The 13256-nt window shown below is 46.7% G+C and overlaps 1 protein-coding gene across 2 annotated transcripts in view; it reads left to right on the forward strand.

Annotated features, from left to right (window-relative positions):
• Positions 1-13256, forward strand: part of XRCC4 (X-ray repair cross complementing 4) — a 315755-nt gene that overhangs the window by 32373 nt on the left and 270126 nt on the right. The window contains exon 2 of one of the 2 annotated variants that reach the window (XM_019532322.1): positions 5531-5680. In XM_019532322.1, coding sequence (XP_019387867.1) covers positions 5542-5680 — 139 coding nt within the window. In that variant the 5' untranslated portion in view covers positions 5531-5541. Of the gene's footprint in view, positions 1-5527; positions 5681-13256 lie in introns of both variants that reach the window. The other variant, XM_019532323.1, reaches the window with a different exon arrangement.

Consider the following 13256-nt stretch of genomic DNA (forward strand, 5'->3'; position numbering starts at 1 on the left):
GGAATAAGGGCTGCTGAAGCTCCTTGAGACAGCACAGGTGTTGGTTGCCGGAGCAGCCAGGCTGGTCACATGACCAGAAGGGGGCAGGGCCGGGCCTTTATAAACAGCCCAGCCCAAAGCCTAGCAGCAGTTCCCTTCTGGCAGCCTGAAGCGCAGGAGCTCTGCAGGAGAGCCAAGCAAAGCAAAGCAGAGCAGAGACGAGCGGGGCAGCCTGAGCACCCAAGGAGCTGCATCATGGTAAGGGTGGTGAGAACCCTGACTGAGAGGCCTTTGCAAGAGAGCCAGGTGGGCCTAGATCCTATGTTATAGCCAGGAGGCTTATTGTGGTGTTACAGCCTATTGGCTTATGGTTCTATTTAGTTATTGTTATATTGGAGGACCGGGTGAGGCTATAAGGGGTGGAAGGAGGCCTCATAGGAGTGCCCCAACGGGGTGGGGGTTCCTGATGCCAGTGAGGGCACGTTCATATGGAATAGGGGGCCAAGTAAGGCTACGACCGCCTGAGCGCTATTGGGGAGAAGCCCGAGCAGGGCGTAGTATGATGGGTGCCAGCGATGGCACACATATACGGAATAGGGGGCCAGGTGAAGCTACGGCCGCCTGAGCCCTATTGGGAGAAGCCCGAGCAGGGCGTAAGACCTTAGACGGTGGGTCAGGGGGCCAGGTACGGCTACGGCCACCTGAGCCCCAACCGTGAGAAGTGCGGGTGACAAGACCTGAGGGCGAGTAATAGGGGGGTCAGGTAAGGCTATGGCCGCCTGAGCCCTATTGGGTGAGAAGCCCCAGGAGGGGGCGCATTCAGAGAGAAGCCCCAGGAGGGGCGAGCATATTGAGTGGGCCTAAGAGGGGCAAACATATTGAGCAGGCCTGAGAGGGCTAACAAGCAGAGGGGCGCCGGTTGCGTGACAAGCCTAGGGGTGCCAGTCAGGGTGCTGGTTGCATGACAAGCCCAGGGCGCCAGTCGGGGCGCAGAAAGCAGAGGGGCGCCGGTTGCGTGACAAGCCCGGGGGGTGCCAGTTAGGGTGCCGGTTGCGTGACAAGTCCGGGGGGCGCCAGTCAGGGCGCCGGTTGTGTGACAAGCCCAGGAGCGCCAGTTAGGGCGCAGGAAGGAAACTGACCAGACAATGTCCGGTACATCGGCGAGGCTTGGGGTGTGTTATAGGGGAGGTTGGAGGCACGCATAGCCCATAAGGCTGGGATGCACCCGTCACTCCATATAGAACAGGGGACAGGATTAACGTAGCACTGTGTCCAAGGGGACAAAGGGCAGCTTCCTTTATAAAATTTAGACAACATCAAAGACGTGGCGGGTGAGAAAGAGGGTGCTGAATCGCCTCCTTGGCACAGTAGGCGGCGTTAGGGAGATCACGGCCGCTCCTAGGTCCCCGTGCCGTGACATACATACACCAGATCTAGCTGCTCCACTTCCAAAGAGGTACATTGTTTTTTGTTTTTTGTCTGGTGGTAGGACCTGTGTAGGGCCACTGACAGTTGTGATATGGCTCTATGGAAACAGCTTTTTCAGTGTTAATATATAATATTTTTTGCAGTGTTTGTGAGTTGTTACCACAAAATCAGTAGGGCCAGCTCTAGTCCTGTCAGTTGGAAAGTCAACCTTTGTATAAGAGTATTATCTAGCTAGTATAAATGCTGTACTTAATGTAAGGTCTCAAGTTCACATTGCCAGGTTGTTTTGCTAATGGTCTGTAAAACCTACCATAGTATCAGAAATGTAGTTTCCTGCAGCTGTAGCTTCAGCTTCCAGTTCCAGCCTCCGATTCCTACCATGTTCCCCCTTCCCTTTTTTTTTTGCAGTGGAACTTGGTAGCATTCTTTTCACTGGCAGTGTTCCAGTGGAAGATTGACTTCTTCAGTTATCATATTCCATATGGTGTACACAGGGTGTTAGTGACTGATCAGTTATTATGTGGCTTCAGGGAATTGGCTATATATCTTAGTTCTGTATTTCCAGACTTGCTGACGCTTGGATTAGGGTCTTTCTCTTTTTATTTAAATAGTTGGATGTTGGGTATGGTACATTTCATCATCCTTTCAGCCAGTTATTGTGTGTGTCTGTTTCATGAAAGATGATCTCAAGGTGGTACAAAAGGTCTGTAATAACTGTGTCAGATTTGGTATGGTACCAGGCTCCTCCTATTTCAGCATCATATTTTCCCCTGTGAAACTAAGGGTACTTTTACATGTGCTGTGGGGGTGAGCAGGTGGGACACTTTAATTGGAATGGCTCTGAGAGCGTCTTGTGTATTAGCATCCCTGCACTTCAAAATGGTGGTGGGAGAACTTGAACTAAAGCTTGGTGCTGCTGGAGCTTTAGTTAAAGCATCCCTGCTGCCATTTTGAAGCATGTGGATACTGAATAGATGTGATGCAGAGGCTGCTGGAGTGCATTAACATGCTCCAGCAGACTCAATCAAGTCTGCTCCGACACATGCTAATTAGCATGCATTGGTGCCCATTGTGTCTAAGTGTTACTTAGACATACGTGGGAGTTATTGACTAGGACCAGTTGTTATCTTAGTCATGTTCAGATGTTTTCTGATGTTCTGTAGACCAGTGGTTCTCAACCTTTTTGGACTTGAGATCTCCCTCCTGGCCCTGCTGGTGTTCCTTGCTGCCAACCCACAGTCACCTGGCTCTGTTGGTACCTTGAATTCCCAAACCACAGGCCCCCATCTCTGCTGGTGCCCCTCACTCTCCACCTGCAGCCACCTGGCCCTGCTGGTGCCCCTGATTCCTGACCCACTGCCCCTGTTTCCAGCCCCACAGCATGTTGGGCAGGCAGGATGTTTGGTAGGGGTGGAGCAAGCAATATGCTGCACAAGAACTGTGGCTTAAGAACTTCATCCCCAACACCAGGTTCCACCTCTTGGGATGGCATCTGCCTTGCAGGACCTGGACTACTCTTCACTGTCTCAGGATGGGTGTTGGACAGTTTAAGATGAGCATGTACTTTTGTGGCCTCTCCAACAATGCTGGCTGCAGCTGTGGTGCTCAAGATCAGACAGTCAAACACATTACCTATGGCATTACCAAAGCCCTCATGGCTTTCCTTCAGGTACCCAAGATCTTATTGACATTGACCTTTGTCAAATGGGGATGCTATATGGCCACGGTCCCCAGTGGCCTGAAGTCTTGCTGTGATGAACTGTGAGGAGGTTGATCAGAGTATTCTATGATCACCCAGCCTGGAAAACCCATCTTTCACCTGCCATGCCTTGATGTTAATTAAAGTTTACTGGGAGGTGGATACAGGCCAAGCAATAACCCTCCTTGCCCACCCAGGTCAATTCTTCTTTGTGAGGCTCCTCCTTCTCTTATACTCCACCCTCATCATGTCTTATCTTCAATGGAGTCAATAAATCGTCAGTTGCTTTGGCTGTTGCATAACATTCAAATGTATATCCATATAAATAAAATAAAAATGACCACAAAATCAGCCTTTAACTCAGGAATCTCTTAATCAATTTAAGTTAATTTATTCTGGGTCTCAACAGAAAACAAATTCAAAACAATTTACCCCACTGCTTGGGCTAGTAGGCTTCAACCAAAAGTTTTTCCCAGGAAAAAAAAGATCACAAGTCCAGAATCATACTAATGCAGAATCTCTTTAGTCCCCCATATTTCAGTCAGACTGTTCATGGCTGTCTAATTCATGCCATCCCGTGAATCCCCAGTTTCCCACCTTCAAGTCCGGGCTACAGTTCAGGGCCCAGATCTCTGGTTGGGACCAATGCCTCCCTCAGCTGGTTTTCTTTAACAGTCCCATGCTAGGGCAGGCCCAGTTACCTTCTCTCTCTCCTTTTTTTTTTTTTTTCCTTTTTTCAAGTTTTTGGGGTTTTTTTTGAGCAACACAGTTTAGGAGAAAAAAAGGAGAGAGACAGAAAAAAACCTAAACTAAGAGAAAAGAAATACCCAAACCGGGCTAAAAGGGCAGGGCCCCTGTAAGACTCACAGCCGCTTCTCCCTTTTTAAAGTCTCTTTGCTGCCTCCAGTTGCTGTTGTGTCAGCTCCACTCTGTCAGTCAACTCCCTAGCAGCCTATCCCTTTTTCACAGCTGCTTTTCTCCCACAGCTTGATTCCTCCTGCCTTCTTCTGCGGAAGATTGACAGCTCCAGCCAATTGTGGTTCCAGTCTCCTGTCTACTGCCGCTTCTCTCTTTTCCACCCTTCTCCAGGGCCTGAAATGTTAACAGTAGTGCCCCTTCCACCAATCTGGAAGGAGCACGTGCTCCTAAACCTTTGGAGCTAACAGAAATCATTCTTTCTTTTTTTCTTTTTTCCCATCAATCCCTTTTTTCCCTCCTCCATTTTTCATTCCTTCCTCTTTTATGTCCTCTACAAGTATGCCATACATCTTCAGGGGAATACAGACCACAGTTTGAGAAACATAGAATTAGATTGTATGGGAAAATTTTAATCATGAAGAAATTTGAAAAAACCCCACCAAAATCCACTACTCCATTGAAGCAGGAACTTGCAATAATATATGTTCCTATACTGCTTTTGTGGAAGTGTTTCCTAGGGCATAAGGAAACGATGCTGAATGAGGGCTATTGCTGCATTGCATTAGAAGAATAACAAAAATATTGTGTTTGACAAAACATATTATTGATATGTGATGCTGTTTCGGTTTATTCAGTAAACTAGTGTCAAATGAATTTGCTTTGTCCTGCCACCTCCTATATGGTTTGCCAACTGATTTCAGAGAAACGTACATTTTAATTGACTTTACAGTCAGCTTAAAAGTTGTTTCACTATTGGTATTATGTATGCTTTTATTAATGTGAGATGCCTTCCTAAAAGACTGACTTTAACTTTCTCATCATCTCTTCCTTCCCAACTTGATCTTAGCCAGTCTATTTCAGTTTTTGACTACTAATTTTTGACCAGCAGCAGCCATGAAAGTTCTTTGAATGACCCGGGCATTGCTGATGGCCTAAAAGATGAAATACTGAGTGAATGCGTTTATATTCAGCACTTCCATAGGTGGATTAATGCATGGGCCAACTGGGCCCCGGGCCTAAGGGCCCCTGTCTCGGCATAAACAAAACTGAGGGCCAGGCTGGGCATGTGCTATGTGGTTGGCTGTGGCAGCTGGGGGCCATTTGCTGAGTGTCGCTTCAGTAAGACTGAGCTGTAGCAGGGCGAGGGGCATCCCTGGAGCTCGGTCCATGACACCCTCACCTGGCAGGCAGCAGCTTTGCCCGCTCGGTGCCAATTTCAAGGGCAGACTTACAGGTGAGGGCTGCCATGGCTCTTGCCCTGGGCTTGGGGGGGGCAGCACATCCTGCTCTGACTGCTGCTCCCACTGTGCTGGCTGGGGATGGAGCCCATGGCTGTGGGTTGCGTGGGGTGGGGGTGGGGAGGAGGTGCCCTGGACCATGAATTTTAATGAATCTTAATCCGCCGCTGCCCACTTCTACATTTATGTAAATATATTTTCAAATTATTTCATCATATTAAACACAGAATCAACACACATCTTTTTTTTTCTTTCTTTTTCCAAGCAGGTGACTACAAAATGGAGAAAATAGTGAACAGAATTCATCTGGCTTCCACTCCGGGCACAATATATTTTCTACAGGTTGCTTGGGAAAAAGACTTAAGCATTGGTTTTGTTGCAACACTTAGTGATGGTCAATCAGCATGGACTGGGACAGGTAATACAGAAACTGAAAGATTACTTGTAATTAAATATATGTTTTGCATTAATTGTGATTGATGTTTAACTGTTTTTATCCTGTAGTACACTATAAAAATGTTTCTGGGTTCCTTCTTTATCTGTTCAGGAAGGGAGGATACATCCTGATCATTTGGGACCTGTTTTAAACCTATGACAAGACTCAAATGTCAAAATAAATACTAATTTATGGATAGGCAGTATTGCCTGTTTTCCTAGTATTTTAATTTCTTGTGATGGCATTAAATTAGGGCACTGTACTTTCCCAAACTCTGCTTTTTATATTTGTTCTGATATCTTCTGTGAATTATAAACATCCAGACTTATTTACTATATTAACCCTTTTAGATGATTTATTAGACTACTGGTAATTGAATTTTGTACCCATAGCGTGCATATGTATGAAGGAAAATAAGTAAAAGACCAAAATACAATATTACTTTTCCTGAATATAAATTGTAAAAACAAATAGGTTTTTAGATCTCTGGGTGGAAAAGTGATAAATAAGAGAGATTTATGTTTCTCTTATTCGCACTCAGCGAGATAAAACAAAAATTCATGTTTTTCTGCAGAACTGTCAGTTGTATATCTGATAAAGAACATTTATTTTCTGGAGCAAGAATGCCTCAGAGAAAGGAAGAGTATGTAGCATTCTGGAGTAACTAATGAATCATGAGAAGAAAGACACGTCTACATTTTTTATAGCCAATATTATATTTAATGTTGTTATTCATCTATAGCCACATTTTCAAAAATAGTCACTGGTTTTAGTTCCTCAGTTTTCAGCTGTCCACCTTGGAGGCTTTCAGCTTGACTTGCTGAGATGGTGAGCACTGTCCTCATTTAGAAATTGTATTTGTGGCTGCTTGGTGCTCTTGGAAATCTAGTATGTCAGGTGGGCTTCCAGAAGTAAGGACTTAGGACTGGGCCATTGAGTCCAGTCCTTGGTATTTACAGGCAATTGTTTACCCAAGGACTCCTCAAAATAGTCACTTCAAGCCCTCACACACACGACTATGAGGTACAATACCCAAAACATCAAAAATGCTCTATAACATGCCATGAGAAAAGTTGAAGTACCAAAAGGCATATCTACATGTGCATTAATGCCCTGTAGTTACTGCACATTAAATCTAATATTTGTAATTACAAGTGCTAACTCAATGTACAGTAACTGGTGCTACTGCATGGTCGCACCGGTGCACGCCTTTTTAGTGACACTAATAACAGTAGACTAAATCTACTGCGCGTTACCGCAACAGCACGGCTTTTGCCATGACATGCTAATGTGCAGTAGAATTAATCTGCACATTTAGCATGTTGTGCAGATGCACCCAAAATGTTTGACTGCTTCTGAAGAGGTTGGCCATACATATTATTATAAGAATTTAATCCTTTCAGAAATCTCAGTGGCCTGTTAAACTTGATATATATACTGTGGCAGTGTGTATTGTTATAGGCAAACCTAGGATTTTGAAAAGGGCTGTGTGGGAGCTGTTACTTATGCTGCAAAGGTGGCTGTGAGCCCCACCAGGCTTCCAGCTCCCTTCCCTCCCCCAGCAGCAGACTGTGCTGCAGCAGTAGCAGTCAGGAACATTTTTTGAATCCCCAAAGCAGGTAGGAATTGTCCCCTGCCAACCAAGGGCAAGCATAATAAAGCGGAACCAACCTGCTGTTGTTGCTGTCTGTTGCCAAGCTTGGCATCCTGTGTAGCCAGTCCCCACAGCCTCCATCTGGACCAGGGCAGGAGTAGCCATGGGACTACTCATGCCACTGGGTTAGCTAGGGGCAGCACTGGCAGCAGACAGGTCTCTCTTTTCCTGCTTTCATAGGCATAATTAGCAGAATTTGTGCCCTGGACAAACCCTGTCTGAGGGGAATTATGGGAGCAGAGGTATGGAGGAGGTGCTGCTGAGTCCTGAAGGGAAGCCAGTACCTAGGCACGCAAGGTGACCCTTCCAAACAAAACATGTTCATACCCTTGACTCTGTGAAGCTTTTGAAGGGGAGGAGTGTGGCCATCTGTGTCTTTCCCCAAAAACGCTGCAGTGTGACAATTTGGTGAACATGGTCACTGCAGAGAGCAGACATCCCATCTCTTTAGGTAACCCTGAGTTGTAACCTGAGCTGGATACATTCCTGAGGGAGGGGGGTAATCTGCTCCCTCTGCCTGTGTGACTGACATCACATACCTGGGTGAGGGGCTTGGGCTCCCTATTGTTCTGAGCAATGCCAGTCTACCTGGCAACCAGTGATGCATTTCAAATTGGTTGGCTGGCAGCCAACAGTTGCTGGCCTCCATGGGACCAAGTAAATGCGGTCATAGGTTCTATATAGGTTAAGGACTGCCCAGGAGGAGGGGCAGTAGCCATGATACAAACTCAAGAGGGAAAAGCTGGACCATCTGAAACTTGCTCTTTCTCTTGAAATTCATAATCAATGAACTGCCCATCTCTAAAGGGAACCTCCACGGGCTTCCGGATGATACTCATGAGTAAGCTACTTGAGATCTAACTAGATATGTAGCTTGCAGTAACTCAGATGTGTGATCAAAGGTTACCCAGCCATGCCAGTTTTCTCTATGGGATTGCTCTGATATTGCTTAACCCTGTACCCTATTCCAACCTACTCCTTGTAACCAGTAAAGGTCTCCTTTGTACCTAGCATGGGAGACTTATTGGGAGTGGGTCAACAGGGGTGCGTAAGGGGAATTCTTACCTGCTTCAAAGACTTTAAAAAGTTCTCAGCTGCTGCTCTTTTCGTGTGGTCTGAGCTCAGTTTCTACCTGGTCTCCAAAAGCAACCCAGACATGGATCGGGGGGATACTGCAGCTACTGGTATACGAGTCATATAGCGAAGGGGGTTTGTGATCATGCCACTCCACACCTCTTGGATCTGTCCCTGTTTATTGAGGGCCTTATTAAAATTTGATTTCCAGTTTTTTTGGTTTCTTTCTGATTTCTGTTGATTTCATTTAATTATCAGGTTAATACACTTTGGATATGTCTACACATACTATTAATGTGCTGTAAGCTTACTGTGCAGTAAACTTTCCCCGAGAGTGCATCTACATGTACACCTATCAGGAGCAAATATGTGAATTCTTAAAGGCTACTCCTGCCCTGCTCTGCCCCTTTTACAGTAGCTGATAAGAGCTCCAGGCTCTCCTGGGTTCCAGCCCTGGGCTGGCAGGGGGCACCGTGGTCAGGCCTGGGCTCTGTGGGACAGTGAGAGCTGTTCTGCATCCCGGGAACTTGTTTCTCAGCCCTGTGTCCTGATTGGCAGATTGGGGCATGGGGCTAGGAAAGTGTCCCTTCCCCTACAGCTGTTTTCCAGCCCTGCCCTAGTGATTGGGGCAGGGGCCTTGGAAACAGCTGCTGGGGAGGGGACAGTTCCCCTACTTCCTGCTGCCTGGGCTGACCAGAAGCAACGTGCTCCTGGTGAGCTGGCTACATAGAATCATAGAAAACTAAGGTTGGAAGGGACCTCAGGAGGTCATCTAGTCCAACCCCGCTGCTCAAAGGAGGACCATCTCCAACTAGATCATCCTAGCCAAAGCTTTGTCTAGCTAGGTCTTAAAAGTCTCCAAGGATGTAGATTCTACCATCTCTCTGGGTAACCTGTTCCAGTGTTTTACTAAACTCCTAGTTAGAAATTTTTTCCTAATATCTAATCTAAACTTCCCTTGTTGAAACTTGAGACTTGCTCCTTGTTCTATCATCTGCCACCACTGAGAACAGTGTAGCTCCATCCTCTTTTGAACCCCCCTTCAGGTAGGTGAAGGCTGCTATTAAGTCCCCTCTCAGTCTCCTCTTCTCTAGACTAAATAAGCCCAGTTCCCCCAGTCTTTCCTTATAAGTCATGTCCTCCAGCCCCCTCACCATTTTTGTTGTCCTCGGCTGGACTCTGCCCAATTTATCAACATCCTTTCTGTAGCGGGGTGCCCAAAACTGAACATAGAACTCCAGATGTGGCCTCGCCAGTGTTGAATAGAAGGGGATAATCATTTTGTTGACCTGCTGGCAAAACTCCTACCAATGTAGCCCAGTATGCCATTAGCCTTCTTTGCAAAAAGAGCACACTTTTGGCTTATATTCATCTTATTGTCCACTGTAAGCCCCAGGTCCTTTTCTGCAGAGCTGGTGTTCAGCCAGTCAGCCCCCAGTGTGTACCAGTGCATGGAACTGTTGCATCTTAAGTGCAAGATTTTGCACTTGTCCTTCTTGAACCTCATGAGATTCCTTTTGGCCCAACCTTCCAATTTGTCTAGGTCACTCTGAATCCTACTCCAGCTTATCTGCTGTTTCTCCCAGCTTGGTGTCATCTGCACACATGCTGAGGCTCTATGCCATCTTCCAGGTCACTGATGAAGACAATGAACAAAACTGGCCCCAAGACCAACCCCTGGGGACTCCACCTGATCTCTGCTGCCAACTAGACATTGAACCATTGATTACTACCCTCTGAGCCCAATGCTCCAGGCAGTTTTTTGCCCACCTTACAGTCCATTCATCAAGCCCATATTTCCTTAGCTTGCCTGCGAGAATGTTGTGGGAGATCATATCAAAAGCCATACTAAAATCAAGGTATAGCACATCCACTGGTCTTCCCACATCCACAGAGCCAGTCACCTGATCATAGAAGGCAATTAGGTTGGTTAGGCATGACTTACCCTTGGTAAATCCATGCTAATTGTTCCTAATCACCTTCTTTTTCAAATGCTTAGACATGGATACCTTGGGAATCTGCTTCATGATTTTTCCAGGGACTGAGGTAAGGCTCTGACTGGTCTGTAGATCACCGGATCCTCCTTTTTCCTTTTCTTAAATATGGGCGCTATGTTTGCCCTTTCTCAGTCTTCCAAGACCACTCCTGGTTGCCATGAGTTTTCAAAGATGATGGCCATTGGCTCTGCAGTCTCATCAGCCAACTGCCTCAGCACCCTTGGGTGCACCCCATCCAACCCCATGGACTTGTAATATCCAGTTTTTCTAAATAGTCCCTACCCTGTTCTTTTGCCACTGCTGGCTGCTCAGCTTCTCCCCAGACTGTGCTGCCTGGTGTAGTAGTCTGGGAGCTGACTTTGCTTGTGAAGACCAAGGTGAAGAAGGCATTGAATACTTTAGCCTTTTCTGCATCCTCTGTCACAAGATTGCCTCCCCCATTCAGTAAGGGGACCCACACTTTCCCTGATTCTCCTCTTGCTAACATATTAGGATAGATGTAGAAACCCTTCTTGTTACCCTTCATGTCCCTTGCTAGCTGCAACTCCAGCTGCGCTGTGGCCTTTCTGACTTCATCCCTGCATGCCCAAGCAATGCTCTTATACTTCTCCATATTTATTTGTCCAAGCTTCCATTTCTTATAAGTAGAGGTGAACTGATACCTGGGTCCCATATTGGATCAGCACTGATACAATCAATTTTCCTTATATCAGCAATTGGCTTTTTTGGCTTGTGTGGACTATAACACCACCGATAAATGCCATGTGCATCTGCACAGCTGCAGCACAGCACACAGGTGGCCAGAAGCACAGCTCAGTGGTGTGGAGAGCAGCTGGGTCTGGCTGGTAAGTCCATTGTGAGGGAAGGGTTGTGGGGCAGATTGAAGCCCCTGAGATGAGGGAGGGAGTGTGGCTTGGACAGGTACTGAACAGCCAGGACAGAGAGGGGGACAGAGCTCTGAGCGGCTCATCCGGGGGGGGTGCAGCTCCCACCATTATGCGTACTCCAGGATGGCATGGGGGGGGGTGCCCCTGAATCTATGCAGGAAGAGGATGGGTTGGGGCTGGGCTGCGCTCAGGATGGGTGGCGCTGGGAGGGGGCTGTGGGGGGGCTATGGCAAATTTTGGGGTGGTTGCAGCCCCCCGTAGCCCCATTCCCAGCACAAGTGCCACCTGCCCTGAGCACAGCCCAGCCCCATTCCACAGCAGCATCCCGTCCTTATTTTAAGTGCATATCTGGGGGCTCATGCCCCCCTGGGGTGCATGCAGCAGCAAGAGCCACTCCCTCCTGTGCTCCCCAGGTGAGCCGCTTGTGGGTCTATCCCCTTCTCTGCCCTGCCTGTGCAGCATCTACCCCAGCCACACTCTCTCACTCACTGCAGGGGCCTTGATCTGGCCCCCACCATGCCCCTTCCCTCCCCCTCCACCCCTTTCCCCACAACAGACTTACCAGCCAGACGCTGCTGTCCATGCTGCATATCAGAATCAGATCAGTATTGGTTGATACGGCTCATTTAAAAATGGGCTATTGGTATTGGCCCCAAAATTCTCTTATCAGTGTACCCCTACTTATAAGCTTTGTTTTTGTGTCTTAGTTTACTAAAGAGTTCCCTGCTAAGTCAAGCTGGTCTTCTGCCATACTTGCTAGTTTTCCTGTGAATCAGGATGGTTTATTCCTGCACTTTCAGTAAGACTTCTTTAAACTACAGCTAGTTCTCCTGGACTCCTTTCCCCCTCAGACTGGATTCCCAGGGGATCCTGCTGATGAGTTCCCTGAGTGAGTTGAAATCTGCTTTTCTGAAGTCCAGGGTCCTTACTCTGCTGCTCTTCACCCTTCCTTTCCTCAGGATCCTTAACTCAGTCATCTTGTGGTCACTGCTATCCAAATTGCCATCCACTACTAGTGGCATTGCCCCAACAATTTTTCTCTGTGAGCAACAAGTCAAGAATAGCATGGCTTCTAGTTGACCACTCCAGTACTTGTACCAGGAGGTTCTCCCCAGTACTGTCCAAAAACTTCCTGGATTGCCTGCACACTGCTGTATTGCCCTCTCAGCAGATGTCAGGGTGATTGAAGTCCCTCATGAGAACCAGGGCCTGTGATCAGGAAACTTCTGCTAGCTGTTTGAAGAAAGCCTCATTTATCACTTCCTCCTGATTGGTCTGTAGCAGACACCCACTACAACATCACCGTTGTTGCTCTCACCTCTGTAGCCCAGAGACTTTCAACAGGCCTGTCTCCAGTTTCGTACTGGAGTTCTGACCAATCACATGGCTCTTTTACTTAAGCCATATAGCTCTTTTACATGAGCAGTACTGCACAGTAGCTAATGCACAGTTAATCTACCTATATTTACAGGTATTAGAAAACCAAGCATTAGCCTAATTTACTGTGCAGGAGCTGCTGCACATGGTTACATGGTGATGCCTTACTGTGCAGTACATTAGTCTACTGCTCAGTAAAGCATCTCATGTAGACATGCCATTTGTTAGTTAACCGTTTTTAATAATATTTTTCTCTGTCTCTTCTCATTTCTGTTTTCAGATGCATAAAGTATGTTTGCTTAAAAGTGTTTCATATGTATTTTAAATGTATAATTAGAAGTTCTTGCACAGGATAAAAGGGATGCATCTGCCTAATGTTGCCCAACTGCCTGTAATTCTGGAGATATGAATTCTCTCTTGCCTACAATGGTGAGTGAGGTATAATATTCTCAAAGCCTCAATCTTTTTTCCTCTAATTGTTAACTAGGCACTTGTTTAATTTTTTTATATTTTTGGCTAAAAGCTTTTGCAGTGTTTTTCTGTTAAGATAGCCTGTGAACTTTAAAAAT

The sequence above is a fragment of the Crocodylus porosus genome, unplaced genomic scaffold, assembly GCF_001723895.1.
Source record: "Crocodylus porosus isolate Cpor-Errol unplaced genomic scaffold, CroPor_comp1, whole genome shotgun sequence".
NCBI lineage: Eukaryota > Metazoa > Chordata > Crocodylia > Crocodylidae > Crocodylus > Crocodylus porosus.